General features: G+C 47.9%; 1 protein-coding gene across 1 annotated transcript in view; it reads left to right on the top strand.

Moving 5' to 3' along the window:
• The first annotated feature begins 1201 nt into the window (after positions 1-1201).
• The window catches only part of MEGF6 (multiple EGF like domains 6), a 118162-nt gene continuing 93496 nt past the window's right edge, over positions 1202-25867 (top strand). Inside the window, exons 1-2 of the mRNA XM_060259098.1 lie at positions 1202-1374; positions 15725-15847. Coding sequence (XP_060115081.1) covers positions 1215-1374; positions 15725-15847 — 283 coding nt within the window. The 5' untranslated portion in view covers positions 1202-1214. The remainder of the gene's footprint in view (positions 1375-15724; positions 15848-25867) is intronic.

Below are 25867 nucleotides of genomic sequence, written 5' to 3'. Positions count from 1 at the left end.
AATATCATCTTCTTCTTCTTCTCCAGCTGGTGGCTTGGAGAATGCATTTAAAGTTAGTTGCTTTCTTTCCATCTCTCCCTCCCTTCCCCTTCCACCCATCTATTTGCCTTCCTTCCATCCGTCCATCTCACATCTCTCAAACATCTGACACTCATGTCTTACGACTCTCAAACGTCTGATGATTATTCTATGTGGCTCTTACATTAAGCAAGTTTGGCCACCGTTGCTATATTGGAATTCATTTAGCCCTCCTTACAGGGCTGTTGGAAGGACTGCGGCAATCACATTCACAGTGAGTACTCCAAATGTACAATGTAAATGCTAACAATTGTTATTCATTAGGAGACAACAGGGTGTGAATTGCCCTTTGGGGGTTTTGAAATATGCATTCTGTTTGTGTAGCGTTTTTATTATTCCTGAAGGAAAACACTCCTTGCTATTTCACTGCGCACATCTGAGAGAGAAAGAGAGAAGTGCACTTTTTGGAATGGAAGCATCTAAAGCTGGGCTTTCCAAAATGTGGTGTTGATTTAACCCTCCCTCCCCTCTGCCTTCCCCCCTCACTCTCCTATTTTCTTTCATTGTTAACATGGCCAATTTTAGAATCCATTTTGGCCTCCAGCCAGGTTCTAGATAATGCCCCAGAGCCCTTCAGAAAGAATAACTACTATCCTTACTATTTTCTTGGGGAGTGAGGGGGAGAGCGAAGTTGCTTCTTCCATATAGTTTTATCCGTGTGTGTGTGCGTGTGTGTATGAGGAATGTAGTGTCACACGAATTTTGGCTCAGGGCTGCACAAACAGAGGCGAAGAAGGAGCAAGAGAGAGAGAGAGTTGTGCGTGTGAGTCGAGGAGGGGGGAGACCCGTCCGCTGGGCTTGGCCTTTACCTGCAGGGGGCGGATTGAAAGCTGAGAACATTTTTTAAAAGTGTGGGAGGGCTGCGCTGGAAGGATCAGCCTCCCAAGGACATGTGCTGCGAGGAAGCGGGAGCCCTTGTTTTCCGACGGCACGCTGCACGCCAGAGCATCCTCTCCGGACGGCTTTGCCTCTTCGCGCAGCTTGAGCCGCAAGAGAGCAACTGAGACTTCCAGGAGGGAAAGGAGGGGGGGCAGCCCTGCTGCCATTCTGAAACAGGCACACTCGAGACTTTGCAGCTTTGCCTTCCACGGGGTGAGGGTCCAGCTTGGCTTTGCCCTCTCCCGCATCTTCACACTATGGGGCAGGAGCTGAGGCAACTAGGGGTAGCCCTCTGGTGGGTTGGCATTCTGCAGGGCATCTCCGGGGCTTCCAGCCTTCACTACCGCTACCTCTGGAGAAACTGCTACCCATGTTACTTGGGGCACACAGGATATGACCACTCCGCACTGAGGCCAGGTACGTGAAGGCTGATTTATTCATTGCACTGCTAGAAAAGGGCAAGCATCCAGTTGCACCTTAAAGACTAACACACTTTGCGGTAGGATATGAATTTTCTTGACCTTTGTTTGCAACTGCAATGGCATGGTTGGTAAGCAGTATCGGAGATTAACATGACGGCATTAATAATGCTCTTTTTTTCTTTTCTTTTCTGAGTTTCTGGAAGTGCAACTTATCCTTCTGGCAAAATGATGCTCCATCGCTCTTGTTGGGGTGGGGGAGGTATAACTGCTCCGTGGTGCAGAATGGTAAAGCTGCAGTGCTGCAGTCCTAATCTCTGCTCTCGACCTGAGTTCGATCCCGGCGGAAGCTGGGTTCAGGTAGCCGACTCTAGGTCGACTCAGCCTTCCATCCTTCCAAGGTCAGTAAAACGAGTACCCAGCTTGCTGAGGGGAAAGTGTAGATGACTGGGGAAGGCAATGGCAAACCACCCCGTAAAAAAGTCTGCTGTGAAAACGTCGTGATGCGATGTCACCCCAAAGCTGGAAAACAGCTGGTGCTTGCATAGGGGACTACCTTTCCCTTTTTGTAGGTATAGAGTTGGGGTGGGTTAGGTATAGAGAGGAAGATGTTATATGATTCTGCCTACAACTGAGGTAGTAGCACCACTGTGATTTTGATTGTTTTATTGTTTTAATACTGCTTACTGATGCTGCCTATGTTTATTTTTTATGTTGTTAGCCGCCCTGAGTCTTTTGTAGAATGGGCAGGATATAAATCTAATGTAATAAATAACAATAAATATTGTAAACAGTCAATTGTGGCTTTTATTGTTATTAGTCTTCCAGGAGAGCCAGTTTGGTGTAGTGGTTAAGTGTGCGAACACTTATCTGGGAGAACCGGGTTTGATTCCCCACTCCTCCACTTGCACCTGCTAGCATGGCGGGTCAGCCATAGCTCTGGCAGAGGTTGTCCTTGAAAGGGCAGCTGCTGTGAGAGCCCTCTCAGCCCCACCCACCTCACAGGGTGTCTGTTGTGGGGGAGGAAGGTAAAGGAGATTGTGAGCCGCTCTAAGACTCTTTGGAGTGGAGGGCGGGATATAAATCCAATATCTTCATCTTCATCTTCTTCCAGTTCCCAGGGTCTTTTGTTACTTTTCATTCATACACCTTAGTTTCAGGGGTGATGTGTAACAGTAGTGAAATATGACTTGATGCCAATTAAAGCAGGCATAGGAACAGATGCTGCCGCCTTAAACTGGATCTGAACTTTGGTCTAGCTGTCTACTCTGAGTGGCAGCCCCTTACCAAAGTCTCATGCAAGGAACCTGAGACCCTTTAGCATTGGAGCCTGAGATTCTTTAGCTGGAGAAGCTGGAGTTTGAACCTGGGGCTTTCAGGATGATATGCTCTCCCTGATCTGTGGGCCCTCACCATAGATGGCTCTTATCAGGGCTTTTTTGTGTGGACAAGCTCAGCAGGAACTCATTTGCATATTAGGCCACACCCCCTGACACAAAGTCAGCTGGAACTGCATTTTGAGCACTCCAGCTAAAAAAAAAAAGTCCTGGCTCTTATACTGAGTCACATCAATTCTCTTTCTCAGCCCTGATACCTGAGAGCCTTTGATGAAGGAAAGCTGGAGATCTTGAACCTGGAGCCTTCTGCATTCCAGTGTGTGTTCTGTCACTGAGCTCTGAGCCTTCCAAGCACATAACTCCACACAATCCTACCTCTCACTTGGGGAAAAAAGCAAAAAGTTAATCCCCATCTTTCTACCTTGCTTAATGTTCTCACTTACTGTCTTTCTGTACCTGCCTGAACAAGGTAAGTAGCCTAGCAATTTGGGCTGTTTCTAGGCGCCTTTAGATTTTTTAAAAAATGATTCATTTTGTATCGTTTCCTGTTTTTAATTTCTCTTCTGGGGTGAATCATGAGAAGTCAGAATATGTGCTGAAAATATTAGCGTGTGTTCAGATATATAGATTTTCTGCATATATTCCCAGGGAATGCACTAGTAGGCTTTTATGTGGAAAGCATAGCTGTACAACATGTACCACTGATCTGACTGACCCTTTGGATTCCAGCCTTTAGGCTTTTCCTTCTTTATCTGTGATCTCAGGCAATGTGTCTTTTAAGAAAAAGGTTTTTTTTGGTTTTTTTTGAAATGTTAAAAGCTACTCCACGGAGCAGGGGAAAGGTGACTTAGTGACATCACTGATTCTAGCCAGTCAGTGCTATGCACTTCTAGCATCTACTGCAGCTACACAGAAAAGGATTCTGAGCTCAGCCCACGAGAGAAGAGGGTACATCTGAACAAAGCAACATGAGCTGTTCTGCAGCATGCTTGCCACTCAAATTGTGGGCATCTGCACACACCCTTAATTGTGCTCAACAGAGCTGTTGGCAAGCCATGAAGGGTGTTTGCTTTTTATGAGTGTTCAGGGTCAGCAAATAAAACTGCTATTCTGCTTCCTTTCCTTGATGAGTTGGTAGTGTTTCTGCATGAATAATTAACTGGATGGGTGACCAAAAAAGAAAAAAAAGATTCCTGATCTGATCAGATAGTACTTCTTGTAAGGCAGGTTGTGTCATGACGGGAGGCTTTTGAGTCGCACAGGATTCTTCTTCAGGGGAGGCTGCTTTTCTTTCCTTTTTTGACAAACGACTTCTTCTGAGGTATGAACGCCAATGGGAATGCTGCATATTCGAGTGAGACCAAAGGGACATAATCGGCTCTGCACATTTTAATTGTTTTTAACACAAAGAATCGTGTGAAGTATAGTTTGGCAAAGGTGCTGGGAAGTCTTAGCACTACTTAATAGGACTATTGGCCTTAGATTTCCTTGGGGAAGGGAATGATGATTTTATCAGCTTTAAGGGCCAAATTAAACATGTTGCTTGAGAGCTGGGATTAACACACGAAGCTGCCTTATACTGAACCAGGCCTTTGGTTCATCAAATTCAGTCCTGTCTCTTCAGACTGGCTCAGCTTTCCAGGATCTCAGGCAGGAGTCTTTCGAAACACCTATTGCCTATTCCTCTTTAACTGGAGATGCCAGGGATTGAACGTGAGACTGTCTACATGCCAGGCAGATGCTCTACCACTGACCCTCAGCTCCTCCCCTGATCACTCCCTTATGTTGAATAACCTGGTCCATGTGGCACCATTCAAGAAGGGACTTTAGGTTTTAATCCTTTCCCTCCCAGCAATTTCTGCTCCTTCAAATCATCCCCATCAAATCTAACATTTAACCCCGATTGGGGTAAAGGTTCTGATATCCACGATGCAAATTGCAGCTCTGGATTGCATGTGTTGAATTTGAGGAACAGTGCAAAGGGGAGAAGAAGAAGAAGACGACTGCAGATTTATACCCCGCCCTTCTCTCTGAATCAGAGACTCAGAGTGGCTTACAATCTTCTATATCTTCTATTCTCAACAACAGACACCCTGTGAGGTGGGTGGGGCTGAGAGGGCCCTCACAGCAGCTGCCCTTTTCAAGGACAACGCCTGCCAGAGCTATGGCTGACCCAAGGCCATTCCAGCATCTGCAAGCGGAGAAGTGGGGAATCAAACCCGGTTTTCCCAGATAAGAGTCTGCACACTTAACCACTGCACCAAACTGGCTCCTAGTGCTGTGGTCTCACTCTGAACACCCAACCCCTGGCTACTGTTAGCCTTTTTTAAAAAAACCCACAGGAAGTCCAATTTTATCTAAGTTGGTCTTCAATCTGTAGACCATTGGAAGATTGCTTTTTCTTATGTCTTGCTGGATTCTGAATCTGGAGAGACTTTAGAAGGTATACAAGTTACAAAAAATGTATTTAAATAATCACATCAGTTGTGTTCAGAGTTCAGAATGTTTCGATATCCCCTATTTAATTTTATTTACATCGTTTTTAGAAAGGCAGTAGCAGGGTCTGAGCAGCTGCCACTGAGAAAGTGGGAAAGCATTTTACGTAGGTTAGCGTCTGGAACGTCTTTTATTGTTTTTGGTTCCAAAAGTACTGTAGGAGGGTTGGCAGCTAGCGTTGGGGGGCACAGTGCCAACTGTGCCAACCAGCAAGCCATCCGCTTCCATCACTCCCGTCCAATGGAAGGGGGGGGGGGAGAAAATAAAACACCCTGCTCTGGCATAAATGGGCTCCATTCAAGTGGAAACAAATGTTTAAAAAGCAACCATTTAAAATGCAAAAGCCCCTCCCCCTCCCATCAAACACTTGATCCACTCCTATGACAAACAGCCACATATGATTTGGAGCCCTTTCCCAAGAAGGGACAGGCTAACATATTTGAGGCTTTTGTGTTTTAGAAAAAGGACAACAAGGAGCAGGGACACGACAAAGGATTATAAAATTATGAATGGTGTGGAGGGAGTGGATGCGGAAATTCCCTCCCCCCCCCCTCATCTCATAACACAAGATTTGGGGTTACTCAGTGAAACTAATTGGCAGTAGATTCAGGACAAATGAAAGAAAGGCCTTCTTCTCCTGCAGTATGATATGTAACTGATGGAATTTACTGCCACAAGATACAGTGGGGGATGCTGATGGGATTCTTTTTTTTTTAAAGGTCTGTTTATTTAGAACATTTGCATTCCACCTCTTCAGATATCCACTTAAGGTGACAGATTAGACAAACCCAGGGCCGGCCCTAGGGCACTTGGCATCCCAGGCAGACTCAGTGTCTGCCGCCCCCCTCCCCAAGCCCCCCTCCGGCCCCCTCCCCAGAGAGCCGGTTTGGTGTAGTGGTTAAGTGTGCGGACTCTCATCTGGAAGAACTGAGTTTGATTCCCCACTCCTCCACCTGCAGCTGCTGGAATGGTCTTGGGTCAGCCATAACTCTGGCAGAGGTTGTCCTTGAAAGGGCAGCTCCTGTGAGAGCCCTCTCCAGCCTCACCCACCTCACAGGGTGTCTGTTGTGGGGGAGGAAGGCAAAGGAGATTGTGAGCCGCTCTGAGACTCTTTGGAGTGGAAGGTGGGATATAAATCCAATATCATCATCTTCTTCTTTGCGGCACCACAGTGGGCCTCCCCCCACGCATGCTTAGAGGAGCTCCACTAGTCCCCTGCTTTCCCACTTTGGCAGGCATGGCGTCCTCTTAATAAACGGCAGGAAGAGGCTTCGCTCCCCCCTCCTTTCTGGAACAGGAAGGGAATGGGGGGGGGAGCGAAGCCTCTTCCTGCTGTCTATTAAGAGAACACAATGCCCGCCAAACTGGTAAGCAGGAGGCTGGCGGGCGGCACTCCTCTAAGCGCACGGGGTGTGTGTGTGGCCTGCCCACTGCTTGCCGAATTGCTGCTGCTGCTGCCGCCTTGAGCTGGTGACCGTGGCAAAGCAATTAGGCCTTTGTCTTGGGGGAAAGCGGGGAGAGCAGAATTTGGCACCCCCCCTCCCGGCGCCCTAGGCAAATGCCTAATTTGCCTAGTGGGCAGGACGACCTTGGACAAGCCTCCAGAGTGCATGGATCCCTCAATGGCTGTTAGCCACAACAGCTAAATGTAGCTGGCATGCTCCAAGGCAGTGTACCTCTGAATACGTAGCAGTGGTGGGAGACATATCAGGGGAAGACCTTTGCACTTGATATGTGATCTTCCTGGAGATCTTTCTGTCTGGCTGTGTTTAGAATCAAGACCGAAAACTAGATTTCAATCTTCATTCTGATCTGGCAGGACTCTGTTTCATGGAATGTTGTTCTTATGCTTTGGCAGGGAGGGCGGGATATAAATCAAATACATAAATAAAATGATGGTGCTAGTACAGTGTCCATCAAAACTCCAGCTGCACTCCGAAGCATCCTTACAACATTGTAGTACTTGGGTAGCCCAATCCACTGCTGGATTTAGTGCAAATTTTTTTTTTTGGGGGGGGGGTTGTAGAAAAAGTCCAGCATGAACTTGTTTGCATATTAGGCCACACCCCCTGACATCATCATTGTTTCACACAGGGCTTTTTTGTAGAAAAAGCCCAGCAGGAACTCATTTGCATATTAGGCCACACCTCCTGACGCCAAGCCAGCTGAAACTGCATTTTTGTGCATTTCTGCTCAAAAAAAGCCCTGGTGCGATGTAAGAGAAAAATCTCTTCCAATTTTATACCGTCTGTCCCTTTTTTGAGCAAGAACGCCGTTCCGGCTGGCTGGTGTCAGGGGGTGTGGTCTAATATGCAAATAAGTTCCTGCTTTTAAAAAAAGGCCTGCACAAAACACTTCTGTAGTTTGCAGCTTACCTTCTAACCTGATTGGTGTTCCACTTGCTGTTTTTTCCCCACTCTTAGTGCGTGATACACACTCAAGATTATTGTTCTGTAGAACAGTGTAGTTCCAGGGGTATTGCATTGACTGGGTCTGCTGGTCTCTTCCCTTCTGAGCTTGAGCCTGTTGTGTCCTACCTTCAATTTGCAAGGTTCCTGGTTAGAGTCTTGGAGCCACTGTTACCAGCAGTGGTTCTAAAGTCAATGAAATCGCTGTGCAGTCAGGTTAGAACAGATAAAAGGAAGTACTTCTTCACCCAAAGGATGATTAACATATGAAATTCACTGCCACAGGAGGTGGTGGCAGCTACACGCATAGACAGCTTCAAGAAAGGATTGGATAAGCATATGGAGCAGAGGTCCATCAATGGCTATTAGACACAGCGTATTGATGGAACTCTCTGTCTGGGGCAGGGATGCTCTGTGTTCTTGGTGCTGGTGGGGGGGCAACAGTGGGAGTGCTTCTAGTGTCCTGGCCCCACTGATGGACCTCCTGATAGCACCTGGTTTTTTGGCCAGTGTGTGACAGAGTGTTAGACCGGATGGGCCATTGGCCTGATCCAACATGGTTTCTCTTATGTTCTTAAAGTCAGTATTTTTGTCTCTGGATCCAGGTGTGATCCAGTTATAGACTCAGGCTCATACCCCCTCTGGTCCTCCTCTGCCATCATTCCCTGCCCAAAGCCCAAGGAGAAGGACACATTCCTCCTTTGGACCCATTCAGAAGTTGAGATTTCACTATCTACATGGGTTGATTTGGTGTAGTCAGATGTGATCAGCGCAATGTCCCACAGTTCCAGCGCAAACAAGGGCTACACGTTCAGCGCTGAAGAAAACATCAGCTACCAGGGTGTGACTGGAACATTTAAGTGCAAACATTCGGCATTCGTCAGACACCTTTGCCGGCAGTCTGCAAGCCAAAGAATTTGCACTAAGCCTGGTTAGTCAAAGGAGTTGATCAACATGACTAATCTGGTTTAAGGGCATTTTCCATGGACGTGTCTAGGAGAATCACTTTAATTATCACCTGGCACATCATTGCTGTTTCAGTTCGTTCTAATTTCCTCTGTTCAAAAGAGTCAAAATATTCCCAGGCTCTCTCAAACAAGTGCTGCTGAGGTTACTCACTTCTCCCTCCTCCCCAGTTCTGAATGGCAGTAGCTCCATGCACAGAGGGAGGCTCAAATGACCAGTAAAGCATAGCTGTCTACAGGTTTACCAGGCAACTTCTTGGGAGGTGACAGTTCCAGAATCCACCCACTCTCCCAACTGTGCAGAGTGGTACAGTTCTGTTGGTCAGAGCAGCTCTTTTTGGTTTTACAATATGGCGGTGAAGGTTATGGATGGATGTTCAGCTGTTGCCCTGCTGGGCTGTGCAGACTGTGTCTGCAGTGTATGTGAACCACCAGCCTCCACACTGGCCAAGTCCAATTCAAGAATTAACTGGGGACTTTGGGGGTGGAGCCAGGAGACATTGGGGGTGGAGCCAGGAGCAAGGTTGTGACAAGCATTTTTGAACTCCAAAGGGAGTTCTGGCCGTCACATTTAAAGGGAACGCACACTTTTTAAATGCTTTCCCTCCACTGGAAATAATGAAGGATAGGGGCACCTTCTTTTGGGGCTCATAGAATTGGACCCCCTTTTTGAAACTTGGAGGGATGAAACTTGAAGAGAGGCAACAGATGCTGAGCCCCAGATACCCACAGATCAATTCACCATTATACTCTATGGGAATCGGTCTCTATAGGGAATGATAGAGTGCCCAGCAGATGTTTCCCTTCCTCCCCCTGTTTTCTGATGACCCTGAAGCGGGGGGAGGGCCTCCAAACGGGGGGATCCCCTGCCCCTACCTAGGGATTGGCAACCCTTCCAATGAGCAAGGTGGTGGACCTCTTAGTCTTGCCACAGTTAGGTCAGTCAAGTGATGGTGAATTAAAGGCAGACAGGATTTGACTATAAATTTTGAATCTGCATATGTAGAAATGATAATTTGCGTTTGCATTTCCCCCTCTCTTTTTAGGAAGATGTGATTAGGTTAAGGTTATGATATGTCTTTAGTCCATTACACTTACCAGCTTTATCTCATCAGCTTTTTAAAGACCTGCTTCTGTTTTATGAATATTTATGCTTCTCATTTATGTATATGTTTTTTTTTAATGCTGCTTATGTCCAGTAGCTTTTGTTTTTAATTGTAAACCACCTTTCAGGGTGACAGTGGCAGATGATTCTGGAACTTTCCATGCGCTAAGCTTGGTGGATGTGATCTTTTCCCAGCAGGGCCATGGGAAAGGGGGAAGACCTAGTGTTGTGGGTTTTTTTTTTTTAAAGGTTTTTCAGGCTGCGTTTTTTCAGTTCCTTTGGCCCTGCAAGTGCACGTCCGACCTCATGCAGGGCCCTTGTCAATTGAGGGCAGCAAGTTTTGGCCCGAATCCCAAAATGACCCTTCTCATTAGTTAGAAGAGCAGTTTTGGGATGCAAAGAGTGACTTTAGCTCAGCAGTGGTCCGGGTGACTCTTGCAAGGGAACATTTTTGCTCATCACCAGTCTCTCTCCTGCTGGCGGGAAACATCTTTTGTCTCACCTCTCTGCCAGTCTCCTCAGTGTTTTGCTCTCTGGGAAAGAAGCCAGCTTGACAGTGGACATTTCTGAAGGCAGCAAAACAGAAAACTGGGCTCCAAAAAAAAAGAAGCACACAATACATTTTCAGGACTCTGAAAACCCTTCCGATCTCATCGTCTCCCATTTCCACACTGCTGATTTGAAGCAAAACAAAAAGGAGAACAACAACAACAAAAATGGGTAGGGGGGGAAACAGCCAGAACTTCGCATTCCAAATTATACAAGCTGATTGCATTACAACTGTTGGGATGCTGTTTTAGAATGGGTGAGATTTTCTACCCTTCTCTCCTTTTGTTGTGTTACTAGGCACCAGGATTTCGAACCCATTTTCCTGCTAAGAATAGTACAGAGGAAAGTCTGCCGTGAAAACGTTGTGAAAGCAACGTCACCCCAGGGTCGGAAACGATGGGTGCTTGCACAGGGGACCTTTCCTTTGAAGCCCCGTGGCGTTGAAGCTGGTTCAGGTAGCCGGCTCCAAGTTGACTCAGCCTTCCATCCTTCCGAGGTCGGTCAAATGAGTACCAGCTTGCTGGGGGGAAAGTGTAGATGACTGGGGAAGGCAATGGCAAACCACCCCGTAAAAAGTCTGCCATGAAAACATTGGTCGTTTTCGCACTCACCTTCCGCCGGCGCGACCCCCCTCTTCACCGCGCAGGATCTGCGCGGATTTCGCACTAAACGCTGCAGAGCAGCCAGAAAAGCCGGAAGCTCCCGTCGCAAAAGCCGCGCAAACGCCAAACTGCTTTTTGGAGGTTTCAGTTTGAGCGGCTTTTGCGCCGGGAGCTTCCGGCTTTTCTGGCTGCTCCGCAGCATTTAGTGCGAAATCCGCGCAGATCCTGCGCGGTGAAGAGGGGGGTCGCGCTGGCGGAAGGTGAGTGCGAAAACGACCATTGTGAAAGCAATGTCACCCCAGAGTCAAAAACGACTGGTGCTCGCACAGGGGCTACCTTTACCTTTTTTAGCTTACAGGTAAAACAGAAGGTGATACAAACAGGGCTTTTTTGAGCAGGAATGCGCAGGAACGCAGTTCTGACTGGCTTGGTGTCGGGGGTGCGTGGCCTAATACTCAAATAAGCTCCTGCTGGGCTTTTTCTACAAAAAAAGCCCTGTGCAAAATCATGGTGATGTTCGGGGGTGTGGCCTGATATGCAAAATGAGTTCCTGCTGGACTTTTGCTACAAAACAAGCCCTGGATACAAACACCTACAAGCAAAACCCCCCAAATCCTAGCAGGAAGGCGCCAGCAATTAACAAGAGAATGGCATGAAAAGCACCAGTAAGATCCCAAGCAAGATGAAACCAGCAATCAGCAGCGAAGGTTGCAGGATTGACACCGTGTCAGGAGGTTGACTGAATTAAATGCCCTCTTCAGTAGCCCAGTATTCATAGATCCCCCCAAAAGCCAAAGTGGTTTTTCCTGAAGCCGGGATTTCCAAAGGCTGGTGGAGGCTATGGCCCTGTTCTGCATCCCTATTCTTGCATAAAGAGTCTGTGCATGTATAACTGCACGTCTGGAGGCTGTCTACAGAGCTTCTGATGAGTATGTGGGGTGGGAGACGATTTCCCTTTCCCCTCTCCTTTTGTTAGAGAATTTTAATTTTGTATTTATTTCATATTTATTTCAAAAGCAGTCTTAAACGTAGCATAATCAAGGCTTTTATCTAGGAGCAAAAGGACACGGACATTGTATTTCATAGAACCCTGTCTGGCTACACTGACCCATCTGAACTGGAGATGTCAGGAACTGAACCTTGGCTCTTCTGCATGCAAATCACATGCTCTACTTCTAAGGCACAGCATAGAATCATAGAGTGGGAAGGGACCTCCAGGGTCTTCTAGTCCAACCCCCTGCACAATGCAGGAAACTCACAAATACCTCCCCCTAAATTCATAGGATCTTCATTTCTGTCAGATGGCCATCTAGCCTCCGTTTCAAAACCTCCAAGGAAGGAGAGCCCACCACCTCTCAAGGAAGCCTGTTCCACTGAGGAACCACTCTAACTGTCAGGAAGTTCTTCCTAATGTTGAGCTGGAAACTCTTTTGATTTAATTTCAGCCCATTGGTTCTGGTCCTACCTTTAGGTTGAGTGCTTCCTCCAAACAATGTGTATAGGGCTGCTGAAATGTACATGGCAATCAGTCACCATTTCTATTGCCTCCTCGGTCTGCCTACACAGCAGACTTGGGAATCATGGGCAGTCCAGCACAACGGTGCACTTTTTGTTCAGCTTAAGGCCAAGGACATTGTACAGCTTGGATCCATCAGAGTGTTTTTGTGGGTGGAAGTTCCACATGCCAAGTGCAACCTTCTTGTCTCCCTCTTTACCCTGCAGACCGAAATGCCACCCAAATACAGTGGACCCCCATGGTCAGCACTTCAGGGGGTATTTTAGGATGCGGTGGAAGTAAATTCACATTCTGTGGACAGAAATGCTTTGACAGATCCACATCCTCATCTTGAAGTCTGCTCCCCATGGTTCTGTTTCTGCATTTAAATAATCCAAAGAAGACTGAAAGCTCCGCACATGGACACACCCTTGAAGGTTCAGCGGGATGTAATGTGTTGCTAGGAAGTCCTGGGCTGCTTGGCATTCAACATGATGAAAGAATGACATCCCCTTGAGGGCATACATCAAGATGAAGCTGGCAGGGTTGAGATTTTATTATGGCCCAAATAATTTCTGCAGCAGGAAGGGAAACGCTGATAAGCTTTGAACAAGTGCATTTGACTGTGAAGGGTGCTTTTTTTATTACCTACTTTGACATGAAGGTTTTGGCACCAGGGTGATAACTTAGCAGAAAACTGGTATCTGTTTCAGGGATTTGCACCTAAAGGGTTTACTTTGGGCAGTGGTAGAATTCTAGCAGGAGCTCCTTTGCATATTAGGCCACACACGCCTGATGTAGCCAATCCTCAAGAGCTTACAAAAACGAGCCCTGTAAGCTCTTGGAGGATTGGCTACATCAGGGGCGTATGGCCTAATATGCAAAGGAGCTCCTGCTAGAATTCCACCCCTGACCTTGGGCATTCTTAAAATTAACTGTTAAATAATGGGTTCGATGCATGAGGAGACTGGTAGCTGTGAATCAAAGTTCTTTTATTGTGATTACAGCATGGCAAAGGTTAAACTAAGGCTGCTAAACTGGGCCAACTGGGCTGACTATATACACTTTGAAGTTCCCACAGTAGAACGCCATTGGGTCATTTGAACCAGCAGGGGGCTGGTTTTTGGACCAGAGAAACAGATATTTGGATCCCATTGTTCCCAAGTCCCCAAGCTCAGTCTTAAAGGCTCCAATGAGCCAGGCAGGAACTATCACTTGTCTACATGAAACACAAAGTCTTTTGAGGAGAGGCACTGGATGCTATGCTGAAAATTTGGTGCCTCTACATCAATAAACCAGCCCCCCCACCCCGAGCCCCAGATACCTGCAGGCCAGTTCTCCAATATATCCTATGGAAATCCATCTCCATAGGGAATAATGGAGAGCCCAGCAGACATTTCCCCCCCCCCCCCCGCTTTCTGATGACCCTGACCGGAAGATCCCCTGCCCCCACCTGGGGATTGGCAACCCTATTGTACGCATACACATAATGGCTGGAGCTCCTGTAAAGATTTTTTGGCTGTGCAAAATGCTCATATATTCTAACCAGTGCTCTTGATGGCCTACTTCCCCCTCTCCCCACAGATGCCTGCTCAAAGAGTTTGCTGTTTATATTTCCATAGTGTAAAAGATGGCAGTGGAGGAGAAGCAAGAGAATACACTGAGAGGATTGTTATTCATAACTTATGCTTTGGTTCACTTGGGAATGGTAGTTAGCGGGGTTAGTACGATATACATTATGCAGAGCTGGCGTAGCATAGAGGCAAATGCAGCTGTGCATTCATTTCTCCAAATGTCTGGGTTTCTAGATGCTTTTATAGTCTCCCTCCTTCCAAGGGAAGTGCATTGCAGATACAGAAAATGGAACTAATTTGGTGGGTTTGGTTTAAGTTTTAAAATGTTAAATGTATAATTGCCTTTTCTTATGTTGTCTTGATGTTATCATTTTGCTGACTTTCGTGTTTTTGCTTTTTAGCTTTGAAACATTCTTTGGCTTTGCGTTCAGTTGGCTGTTTTATTTTTTCTAGTGCTGGTCCGAATTATTTTATTCTTTGGCTTTCTGTTCAGTTGGCTGTTTTAATTTTACTAGTGCTGGTCTGAATTATTTTATGAGTTGTTTTATAAACTTTTAATTGCCTGATAGTTATTTTACGTGTTCTGGCTTGATGATTGTCTGATATTGCTATAAGCTGCTTGAACAGTCAGTTATAGGGTTGCCAGCCTCCAGGTGGGCCTGGAGATCTCCCACTTTCACAACTGATCTCCAGCTGGCAGAGATCAGCTCCCTTGGAGAAAATGGCTGCTTTGAAGGGTGGATTCTATGGCATTGTCCCATCCTGAGGCTCCTCCCCTCCCCAAACCCCACCCTCTCCTGGATCCACTCTCAAAGTATTTTTCAACATGGATCTGGCAAACCCAGTCAGTTATGTGATTTAATTGTTAGAGATGGACTTTGTCTTTAATGTCCAGCATTCTGGAAACTATAGTTCCCAGAATACACTGGGGGTTAGTAGTTGAAGAACAAAGCTCATGGTGAACTGGGTGGAGCTCACCCATCTTTAGATATAGCCCACATTCGCTCTCCCAACCCTTTGAGCCAGAGTAGTTGGGACCCTGGACTTTCACCCTGAAGTCTAACCGTGCTGGTACCACTATACCACAAGTACATTTGCTCTGAAGCAGCAGTGAAACAATAAAACAAAGTATGGACACACAGGGATGTCAACACCAGCTTGAGGCATTCCTGAAGATCTGAGGGCACTGCCTAGGTAAGGTGGAGTCTGAGGAAGGAAGGGAGTTCAACAGGGATTTGGCACCACAAAGTCCACCCATCAAAGTGAACTCATCTCTGTAATCTGGAGATCAGTTCTAATTCCAGGAGAACTTGAGGCCCCACCTGAAGGCTGGTGACCCTAACAATCAAGCTTATTTTTTCAAACCAAGAAGTAGGAGCAGAAATCCAGCCTGGGTCTGGAGCAGTGCAATCCTAAGCAAGATGGATTAGGCAGTGCACCGTTCTAAGCAGCCTGTTGATTTCACTGGTTTTAGAAGGGAGTGACTTTGTTTAGGATGGTGCTATTAATGACAGGGACTTTGGGAATTGTGGCTTGGTCCCTTTTAAGTGTTCCAGTGTCTGATTGGCTCCTGACAGAGCTAGCCCTGGAATCTGCAAAACTGTCTCCTTTTCTAGGATGTTTGCTTAAGGCTGCAAGGCGAGCTACTGCTGGTGAGGCAGGATGCTTTCCCAGTTGCTCACTGGTGTTGATGAGGAGGGAAGTGGTTATATCGTTCCCTCTTGAGTTATGCTTCTGGGGATGAGCTGGCCAACAGAAGTGCTGAGTTTAGCTTTCTCTCATGCCCACCACTCTGAATGTTTCCACTTCTCTTCCAGATGTCGACGAGTGCCAAGTTCACAATGGGGGCTGCCAACACAGATGTGTGAACACTCTGGGGTCCTATTATTGTGAGTGCAAGCCAGGATCGCGCCTTCACACAGATGGCAGGACCTGCCTTGGTAAGCTTGAGCAGAATCTCATCTATGTCTGACCTCTTGGAGTATCCCAGGCCACCCAGCTGGGACTAGAATGCCAACCAGAGGGATCTTACCTGATCCTGATGAATATTCTCTGCTGCACAATGCTATGAAATCAAGATAAATACTTTTGATGTAGTTTGGTGTAGTGGCTGGTTTGGTGCAGTGGTTTGGTCAGTTTGGCGTAGTGGTTAAGTGTGCGAACTTTTATCTGGGAGAACTGGATTTGATTCCCCACTCCTCCACTTGCACCTGCTGGAATGGCCTTGGGTCAGCTATAGCTATTGCAGGAGTTGTTCTTTAAAGGGCAGCTGCTGTGAGAGCCTCTCAGCCCCACCCACCTCACAGGGTGTCTGTTGTGGGGGGAAAAGATATAGGAGATTGTAAGCCGCTCTGAGTGTCTGATTCAGAGAGAAGGGCAGGGTATAAATCTGCAGTCTTATTCTTCTATTGTTTGCAAAGGATTGCCTAGTTATTGTAGCCCTTTGCATACCAGAAGATTAGGAACCATGCATAGTACAACCATACACTAGCCGTGATGTCATTTGGACAGGGGAATGCATATACTTTGCATGCAGCTTTGGCATGCATGAACTAGAACGCAGGGAAATCCAGTAGTCAGTTTGCGCATGCTGAAACTGGACATGTATGCCAAAGATTCACATTCCTTTATTCAAGGCAACTGCGCATATTAGGAGAACTGTGGGTAGCACGTGCTCATGGTACATGCTATTGCTGAGGTCCTGGTATGCACAGACTTACCCTCTGAAAAGGATTTATTAGCCTGGGAAACAAACATGTTAAATCAGCTCAAAACAGGGTGGCGTATAAGAAGGTGAGGTGGGGCTGAGAGGGCTCTAACAGCAGCTGCCCTTTCAAAAACAACTCCTGCAATAGCTATGGCTGACCCAAGGCCATTCCAGCAGCTGTAAGTGGAGGAGTGGGGAATCAAACCCAGTTCTCCCAGATAAAAGTCCACACACTTAACCACTACGCCAAAGTGGCCAAACCACTGCACCAAACTGGCCAAAGCACATTTGAGGGCTTTGGAGGGATAGAAGAGGAGGAACTACCCTTAGGAGACAGCCTTTAAAATGTTCTTGGCTTGATTCAGACCTCTTGTCATATTGGTCCATATTCTAACCATAGTTTTTGAGCCCGATCCTTGGCTTAACCATCCAGATGTACAACTGGTACATGCTGCTATAGAGCTTGTTCTTTATTTTATTTATTTATTTATTTTATCTTATATCCCGCTAGCCTCCCTTGGTCCAGGGATAGATAGTAAGTTTTGCATTCCTGAATGCAGTGCTCTCTGGGGAACATATGGAGAAAGGCGGTCCCGTAGACAGGCAGGCCCTCGACCATTCTCTGTTATCATTTTCTATGCAGTAGCATCTAAGGCTTGAGCTATATTTGTAATAGCCTTGCTGTCTGTCAGCTTTGAGTGAGCAGTTCCCCCATGGGTCCAGTCTGGCTCTTCCACCCACTCTTGTGTCCAGGCTGGTGTGAGAACTGGGAGGTGGCAATGATGTTGCACCATGTGATGATGTCACATTTGGGCAAAACCCCCGATGTGACATACGTGCATCCAGGGCTCTTTTTCTATAAGAGCTCCTCTGCATATTAGGCCACGCCCCCCGATGTAGCCAATCATCTTGGAGCTTACAGTAGGCCTTATACGAAGAGCCCTCTAAGCTCTTGGAGGATTGGCTACATCAGGGGGGCGTGGCCTAATATGCAGAGGAACTCCTGCTAGAAAAAGAGCCCTGCATGCATCAACCAATGCTCTGGAATTTCCTGAGAGCTCTGTGGTAATACCAGAGGGTTTTGGAGGAAGTCCAGTTTGTTGGCTGACTCACTGGCATCACATCTGGGGTTTTGCCCTGACATGGTGTTGATGCATCATGCAACATCATTTTCTCCCCTAGCTCCACCCCCTAAGCTCCTAGGGAGTGCCTGACAACCCCAAATTTGTAATTGCGGTCTGTCAGTTTAGGCATCACATCAAACCATATTTAGCACAGTCTAGTTTTCAATTCTACTGCAAAACCCTCGTTTCTGATTCGTATTTGTTAGCTTATCACAAGTCACGGGTTGTCAATCCAGACTGTGGCAAATCTTGGTTAAGCTTCCTTAACCATGGCTTGATATCATGTGTACATTGCAACACTGACTCAATGCTTTAAACTCACTCGCCTGTTTATATCGAATTATGTTTTAGAGGACAAGTAGGAATAACTCTTTTTGTTGGCTTGTTTGCCCGGAATAAAGAGAGGCCTTTGGCTTAGAGAACCAGATTCTTGGAGGAGAAGACGGAGCGGTGTGCCAAGAAAATACCACAAGGGGCTTTCCAGATGATCATTTTTAGCACAAAAATTGCATTCCTTTGTTGAAGCTATCAGAACAGCGACAGTAGCACAATTTTTTTATTAGGACCTACTAAAAAGTCACAAAGCAGCAAGCCAGTATTTGAGTTCTGCAGGATGCATGTTAAGCATTTAAAAACATAAAAAATGGAGTGAGAGAAAGAAAAAAACAGTGTTGGGGGCACGAATAAAAAAGCCCTGGTCTGCAAACCATAAAATGGAGAGCCAGCATGTTACAGTGGTTAGGGTGTTGGGTTAGGATCTGGGAAACCTGCATTCAAATCCCCATTCATGCCAGCATGTTACAGTGGTTAGGGTGTTGGGTTAGGACCTGGGAAACCTGCATTCAAATCCCCATTCATGCCAGCATGTTACAGTGGTTAGGGTGTTGGGTTAGGACCTGGGAAACCTGCATTCAAATCCCCATTCATGCCAGCATGTTATACTGGTTAGGGTGTTGGGTTAGGATCTGGGAAACCTGCATTCAAATCCCCATTCATGCATGAAGCTCACAGAGTGTCCTTGGGTCAGTTTCTCTCTCAGGCTCACTTTCTTCACCGGACAGGAGAAAGCAGGGAAGGAAGAACCATATATGCCCCCTTGAGCTTTTTGGCAGAAGGACAAGTAGATGGGATGGAGAAGGGGTTTGGTTAGGCCAAGTCAGGTTGTTTGGATCTTTTTCTTTGACAGTAAGGCTGGATCCAGACTGGCACTTTAAGCTGCCACAGGGACGGCCCCTGTGTGGCTTAAAAAGCGCAGGTCTCACGTGCACATCTGCCTAGTGGCCTACCTACTCCCATACTCACCTCATCCCTCATCATCCATAGAGCGACTTAAAAAGTGGTACCAAATTGCAAGGCATTTCCGAGGTGCCTTTCCTCTGGATGACCGGGAAGCGCCCGAGGAGAAGTAAGCAGGGCTTTTTTTGTAGCAGGAACTCCTTTGCATATTAGGCCACACACCCCTGATGCAGCCAATCCTCCAAGAGTTTATAGGGTTCTTCTTACAGGGCCTACTGTAAGCTCTTGGAGGATTGGCTGCATTAGGGGGGGCATGGCCTAATATGCAAAGGCGTTCCTGCTACAAAAAAGCCCTGGAAATAAGGCACATGAGTGTTGTGGATGCTCCTCTGAGGTGCCCTCGGCTCATCCCTGTTCTGGTGGTGGGCCGCATGCCATCTGGATGTTCCAGGGTGCATCTGTTTCTGCTGGCTCATTTCCGGGTTGGCATACTGCTGCCCTGAGATGGTGGTCTGGACCCTGCTTAAATAAAGCATTTGGGGCAGCTGTAAAGGCCAAGCTTGTCGTCTAGGGAGGGACTAGACTAGCTGTCGTCTAGGGAGGGACTAGACTAGGGAGGGACTAGACTAGCTGTAAAGGCCAAGCTTGTCGTCTAGGGAGGGACTCTGGCTCATTGAAAGAGCCTCTGCTTTGTATGTAGAAAGCCCCAGGTTCAATCTCCAGCATTTCCAGTTAAAAGGACCCGCAGCAGGTGATGTGAAAGGCCTCTGCCTGGGACCCTGGAGACCCACTGCCTTGATGAGCTGATGGTCTGATACAAGGCAGCTTCATGTGTGTTTGTGTGAGGGCCACCACTCAAATCGCTGAGTGGGTTTTGTGGTGGGGTACCGTAACGGTGTTTCCACTTTTGGTGGAGGGCTCAAAGGCTGTGAGTTGGTGAACCAGTACAGAAAATAAGTGGTTATCTCACTGGCCCCTGCATGCGTGGGCCCCTGGTGGCCTGTCAACATGGTGGGAAGTATTGGGTTGGAAAACATGCCAAAACAAGGGAATCTTTTTTCCCCACCTCCAGAAGTGCTTTGCTTGAGAGCTGCGTCTACCTCTGGGACAAGAAAGCACAGCACACATTCCGATTGAGTTATCAAATCTTTTGGGCAGTACGTGTGGAGTAAAGCTGCTCCAAGACAGCGGTCTGTTTGGTCCTGTTTCTCTTTTTTTTTTAATTTGGAAGGGAGGATTTTCTTTTTTCTTTTTACACCTGGAGCTGTAGCTTTATTTTAGAGAGTTCATCTCCTTACAAGCAGGCATGGAGGGGCAGGCATATATATCTTTGTCTTGGAAGCTTTCCCTTGGGCTTATATCACTATGAGAGCCAGTTTGGTGTAGTGGTTATTGTGCAGACTCTTATCTGGGAGAACCGAGTTTGATTCCCCCACTCCTCCACTTGCAGCTGCTGGAATGGCCTTGGGTCAGCCATAGCTCTGGCAGAGGTTGTCTTTGAAAGGGCAGCTGCTGTGAGAGCCCTCTCAGTCCCATCCACCTCACAGGGTGTCTGTTGTGGGGGGAGAAGATATAGGAGATTGTAAGCCGCTGTGAGTCTCTGATTCAAAGAAAAGGGCGGGGTATAAATCTGCAGTAGGCTTCTCAACCCTCCCGCCCTGGCGGGGGACCCCAGGATTTCCACCCTCTTCCCCCGCTCCCCCCAAAAATGGAAGCGGGGGGAGAGGGGGGAAACGGCGCCAAGCCGCCGGATCCTGGAGCCGGCGAGGCTGCCGCGCCGCTGCTGCCCCTCCCCGCCCACCGCAGTTTCTCCTCCAAGATGGGCCCAGGCTGAGCCCATCTCGGAGGAGCAGCCAAGAGGCGGCAGCAGCGCAGGGGAGGGCGAGGCAGGCCAGGAGCATGGCGAGCCGCGAATCCGGGCCCTTCTAGGACCCGGACTTGCGGCTCGCCACTCTCCCGGCCCACCTCCACCCCCCCCCTCCGCTTCCACCCCAGAGGCGGAGCGGGCAAGGCGGCAGCGGCGCGGCGGCCTCTTCTCCGCTCGCCGTGGCTGCTCCTCCGAGATGGGCTCAGATGGGCTCAGATCGGCGGCCTTCTTCTCCGCTCACTGTGGCTGCTGAGATGGGCTCAGCCTGAGCCCATCTCAGCAGCCACGGCGAGCGGAGAAGAAGCGGCAGCTGCGGGGCGGCTTGCCATGCTCCCCGGCGCCGTTTCCCCCCCTCCCCCCTAGCTCCACTCCAGTGTCTCCTGGCTCCACCCCCAAAGTCTCCTGGCTCCACCCCCAAAGTCCCCAGATATTTCTGGGGTTGGATTTGGCAACCCTAATCTGCAGTCTTCTTCTTCTTCATTGAAAGGAATCAGAAGAGAACAGAAACAACATTTCTGTCAAGACAACAGGCCACTTAATATACAAAAGCTCTGGGCTTTCCCAGATGACCTTGGCTCTAAATAACACTTGGGTTTTGACATTTTCCTCCTAGCCCAGATCAGTTTTCATCTTGCAGGAAGCTGAAGAGGAAAGATGGTACTTCAGAGGTCAGACTGGTGCTCACTCAGTGTGTTTGTGGGGTCAGGAATGCAGGGCGAATGTCGAGGCTGTGCTTAGATGAAGTGAACATTGCCAGGGTGATTCATCTCATTGCAAAATAACCTTTTCCTTTATGGCTTGTTTGGAAGCAAAGGAGCGTGGGGCCGCTTCTGTGCCCTGCAGAGAATTTTTCAAACCGCAGCAATTAGTTGCTTTCTGTTCAGTGACCGAGACTGATTAGACTAAGGGATGGTTACAGCCTCACGTTTTGAACGTGCCTGTGAGGAGTGTGTCAGAAAATGGCCGTGGATGCTCATCTGTAAAGTCAGATGGGTCAGTTGCTGGTATCAGTGCCGTCTTTTTAGAGGGACGCTGGGCATGTCACTTCAAATGGGGGGGGGGGGGGAGAAGCCTCAATGACTTTCACATTTAGGGCTCTGAGTGCACTCGCTGCCATGCCCCCAACTTTGCCCAGGCTTCCTGAGCTTCGGGAAGCCTCGCTGAAGTCAGGACGACAGCGGGCATGAGGAGAGGGGGCGCCTTCTGGCGCCCCTAGGCCAGGTGGCACCCTAGCCTGCCGCCTACTTGGCCTACTCCCACGCGGGCTGTCCTGCTTCCAAGTTCTGATGAGATAGGGCTTGCCTGGGCTATCCAGGTCAGGGCAAGCACCAAAAGTGTCTTGAAGCCAGTGATCTGTAGCAATTAGAGCAGGGGCGTCAAACATGCAGTTCAGTGGCTGAATCAGGTCCCCAGAGAGCTCCTATCAGGCCCCCGAGCAACTGTCTGTCATCTGCTTCCTTCTCCCTCTCTCTTGCACCCTTTTGCATCACAGCTTGCTTTGCAAGGCTTGCTCAATTGCACAGGAGCTACAGAACAAAACCTCTGTTTTCTCCATTGGCTGAGGCTCCTCCCTTGGGGAGAAAGTGGGGAGGAATAGCTTGCTTTGCCAGGCTCTCAAGTGCACAGCAGAGCTACTGAAGCCAAGCCTCTTTTCCTTCTATTGGCAGAGGCTCCTCCCCTTCTTGGTCCCCTGGGGAAGGAAGAAAAGAGACAGAGCTTGCTTTGCCCAGTTCCCTGGATCACATGGGAGAAATACAAAGAAAGCATCTTTAATACCAATGAGTGCTAACATTTTAAGCATTTTTAATATATATATATGTGTGTGTGTGTGTGTGTTTGTGTTCTTTATAAAATTTATATCTCTACCTAATCTTGAATAGGTACACACATGGCCCAGCCCAACATGGCTCGGCCCAACCCAGCTTGGCCCGGCCCAACAAGGTCTCTTCTATGTCAGATCCAGCCCTCATAATAAATGAGTTTGACACCCCTGAATTAGAGTGTCATAGCAAGATGAAGTACAGCAGAATTCAGATCCGCAGTCAGCCACAAAACTGAGTGGGTAATAGGGTCGCCAATCCCCAGGTGGGGGCAGGGGATCCCCCGGTTTGGAAGCCCTCCCCCTGCCTCAGGGTCATCAGAAAGGGGGGGGAGGGGAGGGGAATGTCTGCTGGGCACTCTATTGTTCCCTATGGAGATGTATTCCCATAGGAAATAATGGAGAATGGGTCCGCAGGTATCTGGGGCTCTGCGGGGGCTGTGTTTTGAGGTAGAGGCCCCAAATTCACAGCGTAGCATCTGGTGCCTCTCTCCAAAATACCTTCCAAGTTTCAAAAAGATTGAACCAGGGTGTCCAATTCTATGTGTCCCCCAAAAAGGTGCCCCTATCCTTCATTATTTCCAATGGAAGGAAGGCATTCAAAAGGTGTGCGGTCCCTTTAAATGTGATGGCCAGAACTCCCTTTGGAGTTCAATTACGCTTGTCACACCCTTGCTCTTGGCTCCACCCCCAACGTCTCCTGGCTCCACCCCCAAAGTCCCCAGATATTTCTTGAACTGGACTTGGCAACCCTAGTGGGTAACCTTGTGCCAGTCATGGTCTCTCTCCACCTTGATAAGGGCAGGATTTTTTTTTTAAAAAAACACTATCTAGGTAGGTGGTGGACTGTTGGTCTGTTTCTTAATCCCTGTTTGTTTCTCCCTAGAGGAGCCTGATCATTTCATCCTTATCAATTCCATCCTTCGTCTTGGATTATGTTTTCATTTCTCCGAGATGGATTGAAGGCTCTGCGATCTCTGTTTTTAATAGAAACAGGGAGAAAGTGCGGTAAACTTGTAAAGCGTGTGCAGTATGGAATTTATAAAAAGGAAACTTCTCAAACCAGTAAGAACTTGGCTGGGAAACCAAAACAGAATAAAAGCATTTCTATATTTATTTTTCATTTCTGGAAATTGACCTGTGTCCATTTACACTTTTAAAAGCGGATGGAATATACCGTCGATCCATGGGGACTTGACACTAGAAGCAGACCCTTTTTAAGAGAAGGTAAATCAGACTCGGTTGTAGACGTCGCTTCGAAATTTCTGTCTGTCCAGAGGGTTTTGTTGGCAAAGTCAAAAACTAGCCTTCTAGGGGGCTCAAATGAAGCACTGCATTTGGGATGTTTTTCAGGACATTTGATTCTCATTATAGTTGGGCCGAAGCCCTGTCTGTATTGATGCTTGTGATTAAAGAAAACAACATTTTATGAAGGAAACACAGGTTAAATCTGGGCTGAAACCCCAGGACAAAGAGAAAGAGAACTCCAGTCTCAGCTGAATTATGTCCAGACTGCGGGAGAGGAATTATCAGTTTATTACTATGGTGTGACAACGTATTTCACATCCACTTATGAAATGGGAAATATATACTCCCTTGAGATAGAATGCTCTCATATATCAAATCAGACGATGAGTCCATCTTGTTATTCTTATGAGCAATGAATCTCCAGGGTCTCAGGAGATTCCCATGTTGGCTACTTACTGCGACCGATTCCCCACTAGCCTTATGCCGCCCTCACGCTCCTCTTCTCCGCAGGGCTTCCGTCGGATTTCACACTATCTGCCCCGGGTAGGGTTGCCAAGTCCAATTTAAGAAATATCTGGGGACTTTGGGGGTGGAGCCAGGAGACATTGGGGTGGAGCCAAGATGAAGGCTGTGACAAGCATAATTGAACTCCAAAGGGAGTTCTGGCCATCACATTTAAAGGGACAGCACACCCTTTGAATGCCTTCCTTCCATAGGAAGCAATGAAGGATAGGGGCACCTTCTTTTGGGGCTCATAGAATTGGACCCCCTGGTCCAATCGTTTTGAAACTTGGGGGATATTTTGAGGAGAGGCACTAGATGCTGTACTGAAAATTTGGTGCCTGTATCTCAAAAAACAGCCCCCCCTCAGAGCCCCAGATACTTGCGTATCAATTCTCCATTATTTTCTATGGGAATAAATCTCCATAGGGAATAACAGAGTTCCCAGCAGACATTTCCCTTCCCTCCCCCACTTTCCTCTGATGACCCTGAAACAGGGGGAGGGCCTCCAAACCGGGGGATCCCCTGTCCCCACCTGGGGATTGGCAACCCTAGCCCCGGGGCTGCAACTCGCTTCACCTTTTTCATGCAACAAACAGAAACCGGTTTTAAGAGGAACTTGTTTGCTGCGTGAAAAAAGCAGAGTGAGTTGCAGCCCCGGAGCAGATAGTGTGAAATCTGAGGGAAGCCCCGCAGAGAAGAGAAGAGTGAGAGCGGCATAAGGCTAGTAGGGAATCGCTCTGCTTCTAAACAAGAGATGTCAAGGACTGAACTTGGAACCTTCTATGCACAAAAGTAGGTAGTCTACTCCTGAGCCACGCTCCATCCGATAATTTTGCAGAGCTTTTCCATAGCAGTGACTCCTACTGTGTGCTACATTCAGAGGTTGGTAGGAATATCTTCTCAGCAGCAGGGGCAGTCTTAGCCAATGGGAATAGGGACAGTTGCCCCAAGACCCACATCTGGGGGCTTCTAACTGCCCATGCCTCCCCTGAAGAAGGGGGAAAGAGAAGAATAAGAACAAGGTCCTGATGCTACTTACTACTGCCCAGGCTGGGGATCAGGCAGCAGCGGTGGTTTCCATCCACCTTGCATGGAGTGAGGGCCATCCTTTATTGGTTGCCAGATCTGTGTTGGAAAATACCTGAAGACTTTAGGGGTGGAGCTGGGACAGTAGGGTTGCCAATCCCCAGGTGGGGGCAGGGGGTCCCCCGGTTTGGAGACCCTTCTCCCGCTTCAGGGTCCTCAGAAAGCGGGGGGAGGAAAATGTCTGCTGGGAACTCTATTATTCCCTATAGAGATTTATTCCCATAGAAAATCGTGGAGAATTGATCCGTGGGTATCTGGGGCTCTGGGGGGGCTGTTTTTTGAGGTAGAGGCACCAAATTTTCAGTACAGCATCTAGTGCCTCTCCCCAAAATATCTGCCAAGTTTCAAAACGATTGGACCAGGGGGTCC

Source organism: Heteronotia binoei, chromosome 18, assembly GCF_032191835.1.
Source record: "Heteronotia binoei isolate CCM8104 ecotype False Entrance Well chromosome 18, APGP_CSIRO_Hbin_v1, whole genome shotgun sequence".
NCBI classification, from domain to species: Eukaryota; Metazoa; Chordata; class Lepidosauria; order Squamata; family Gekkonidae; genus Heteronotia; species Heteronotia binoei.
This window is presented reverse-complemented; position numbering and strand designations above follow the sequence as displayed.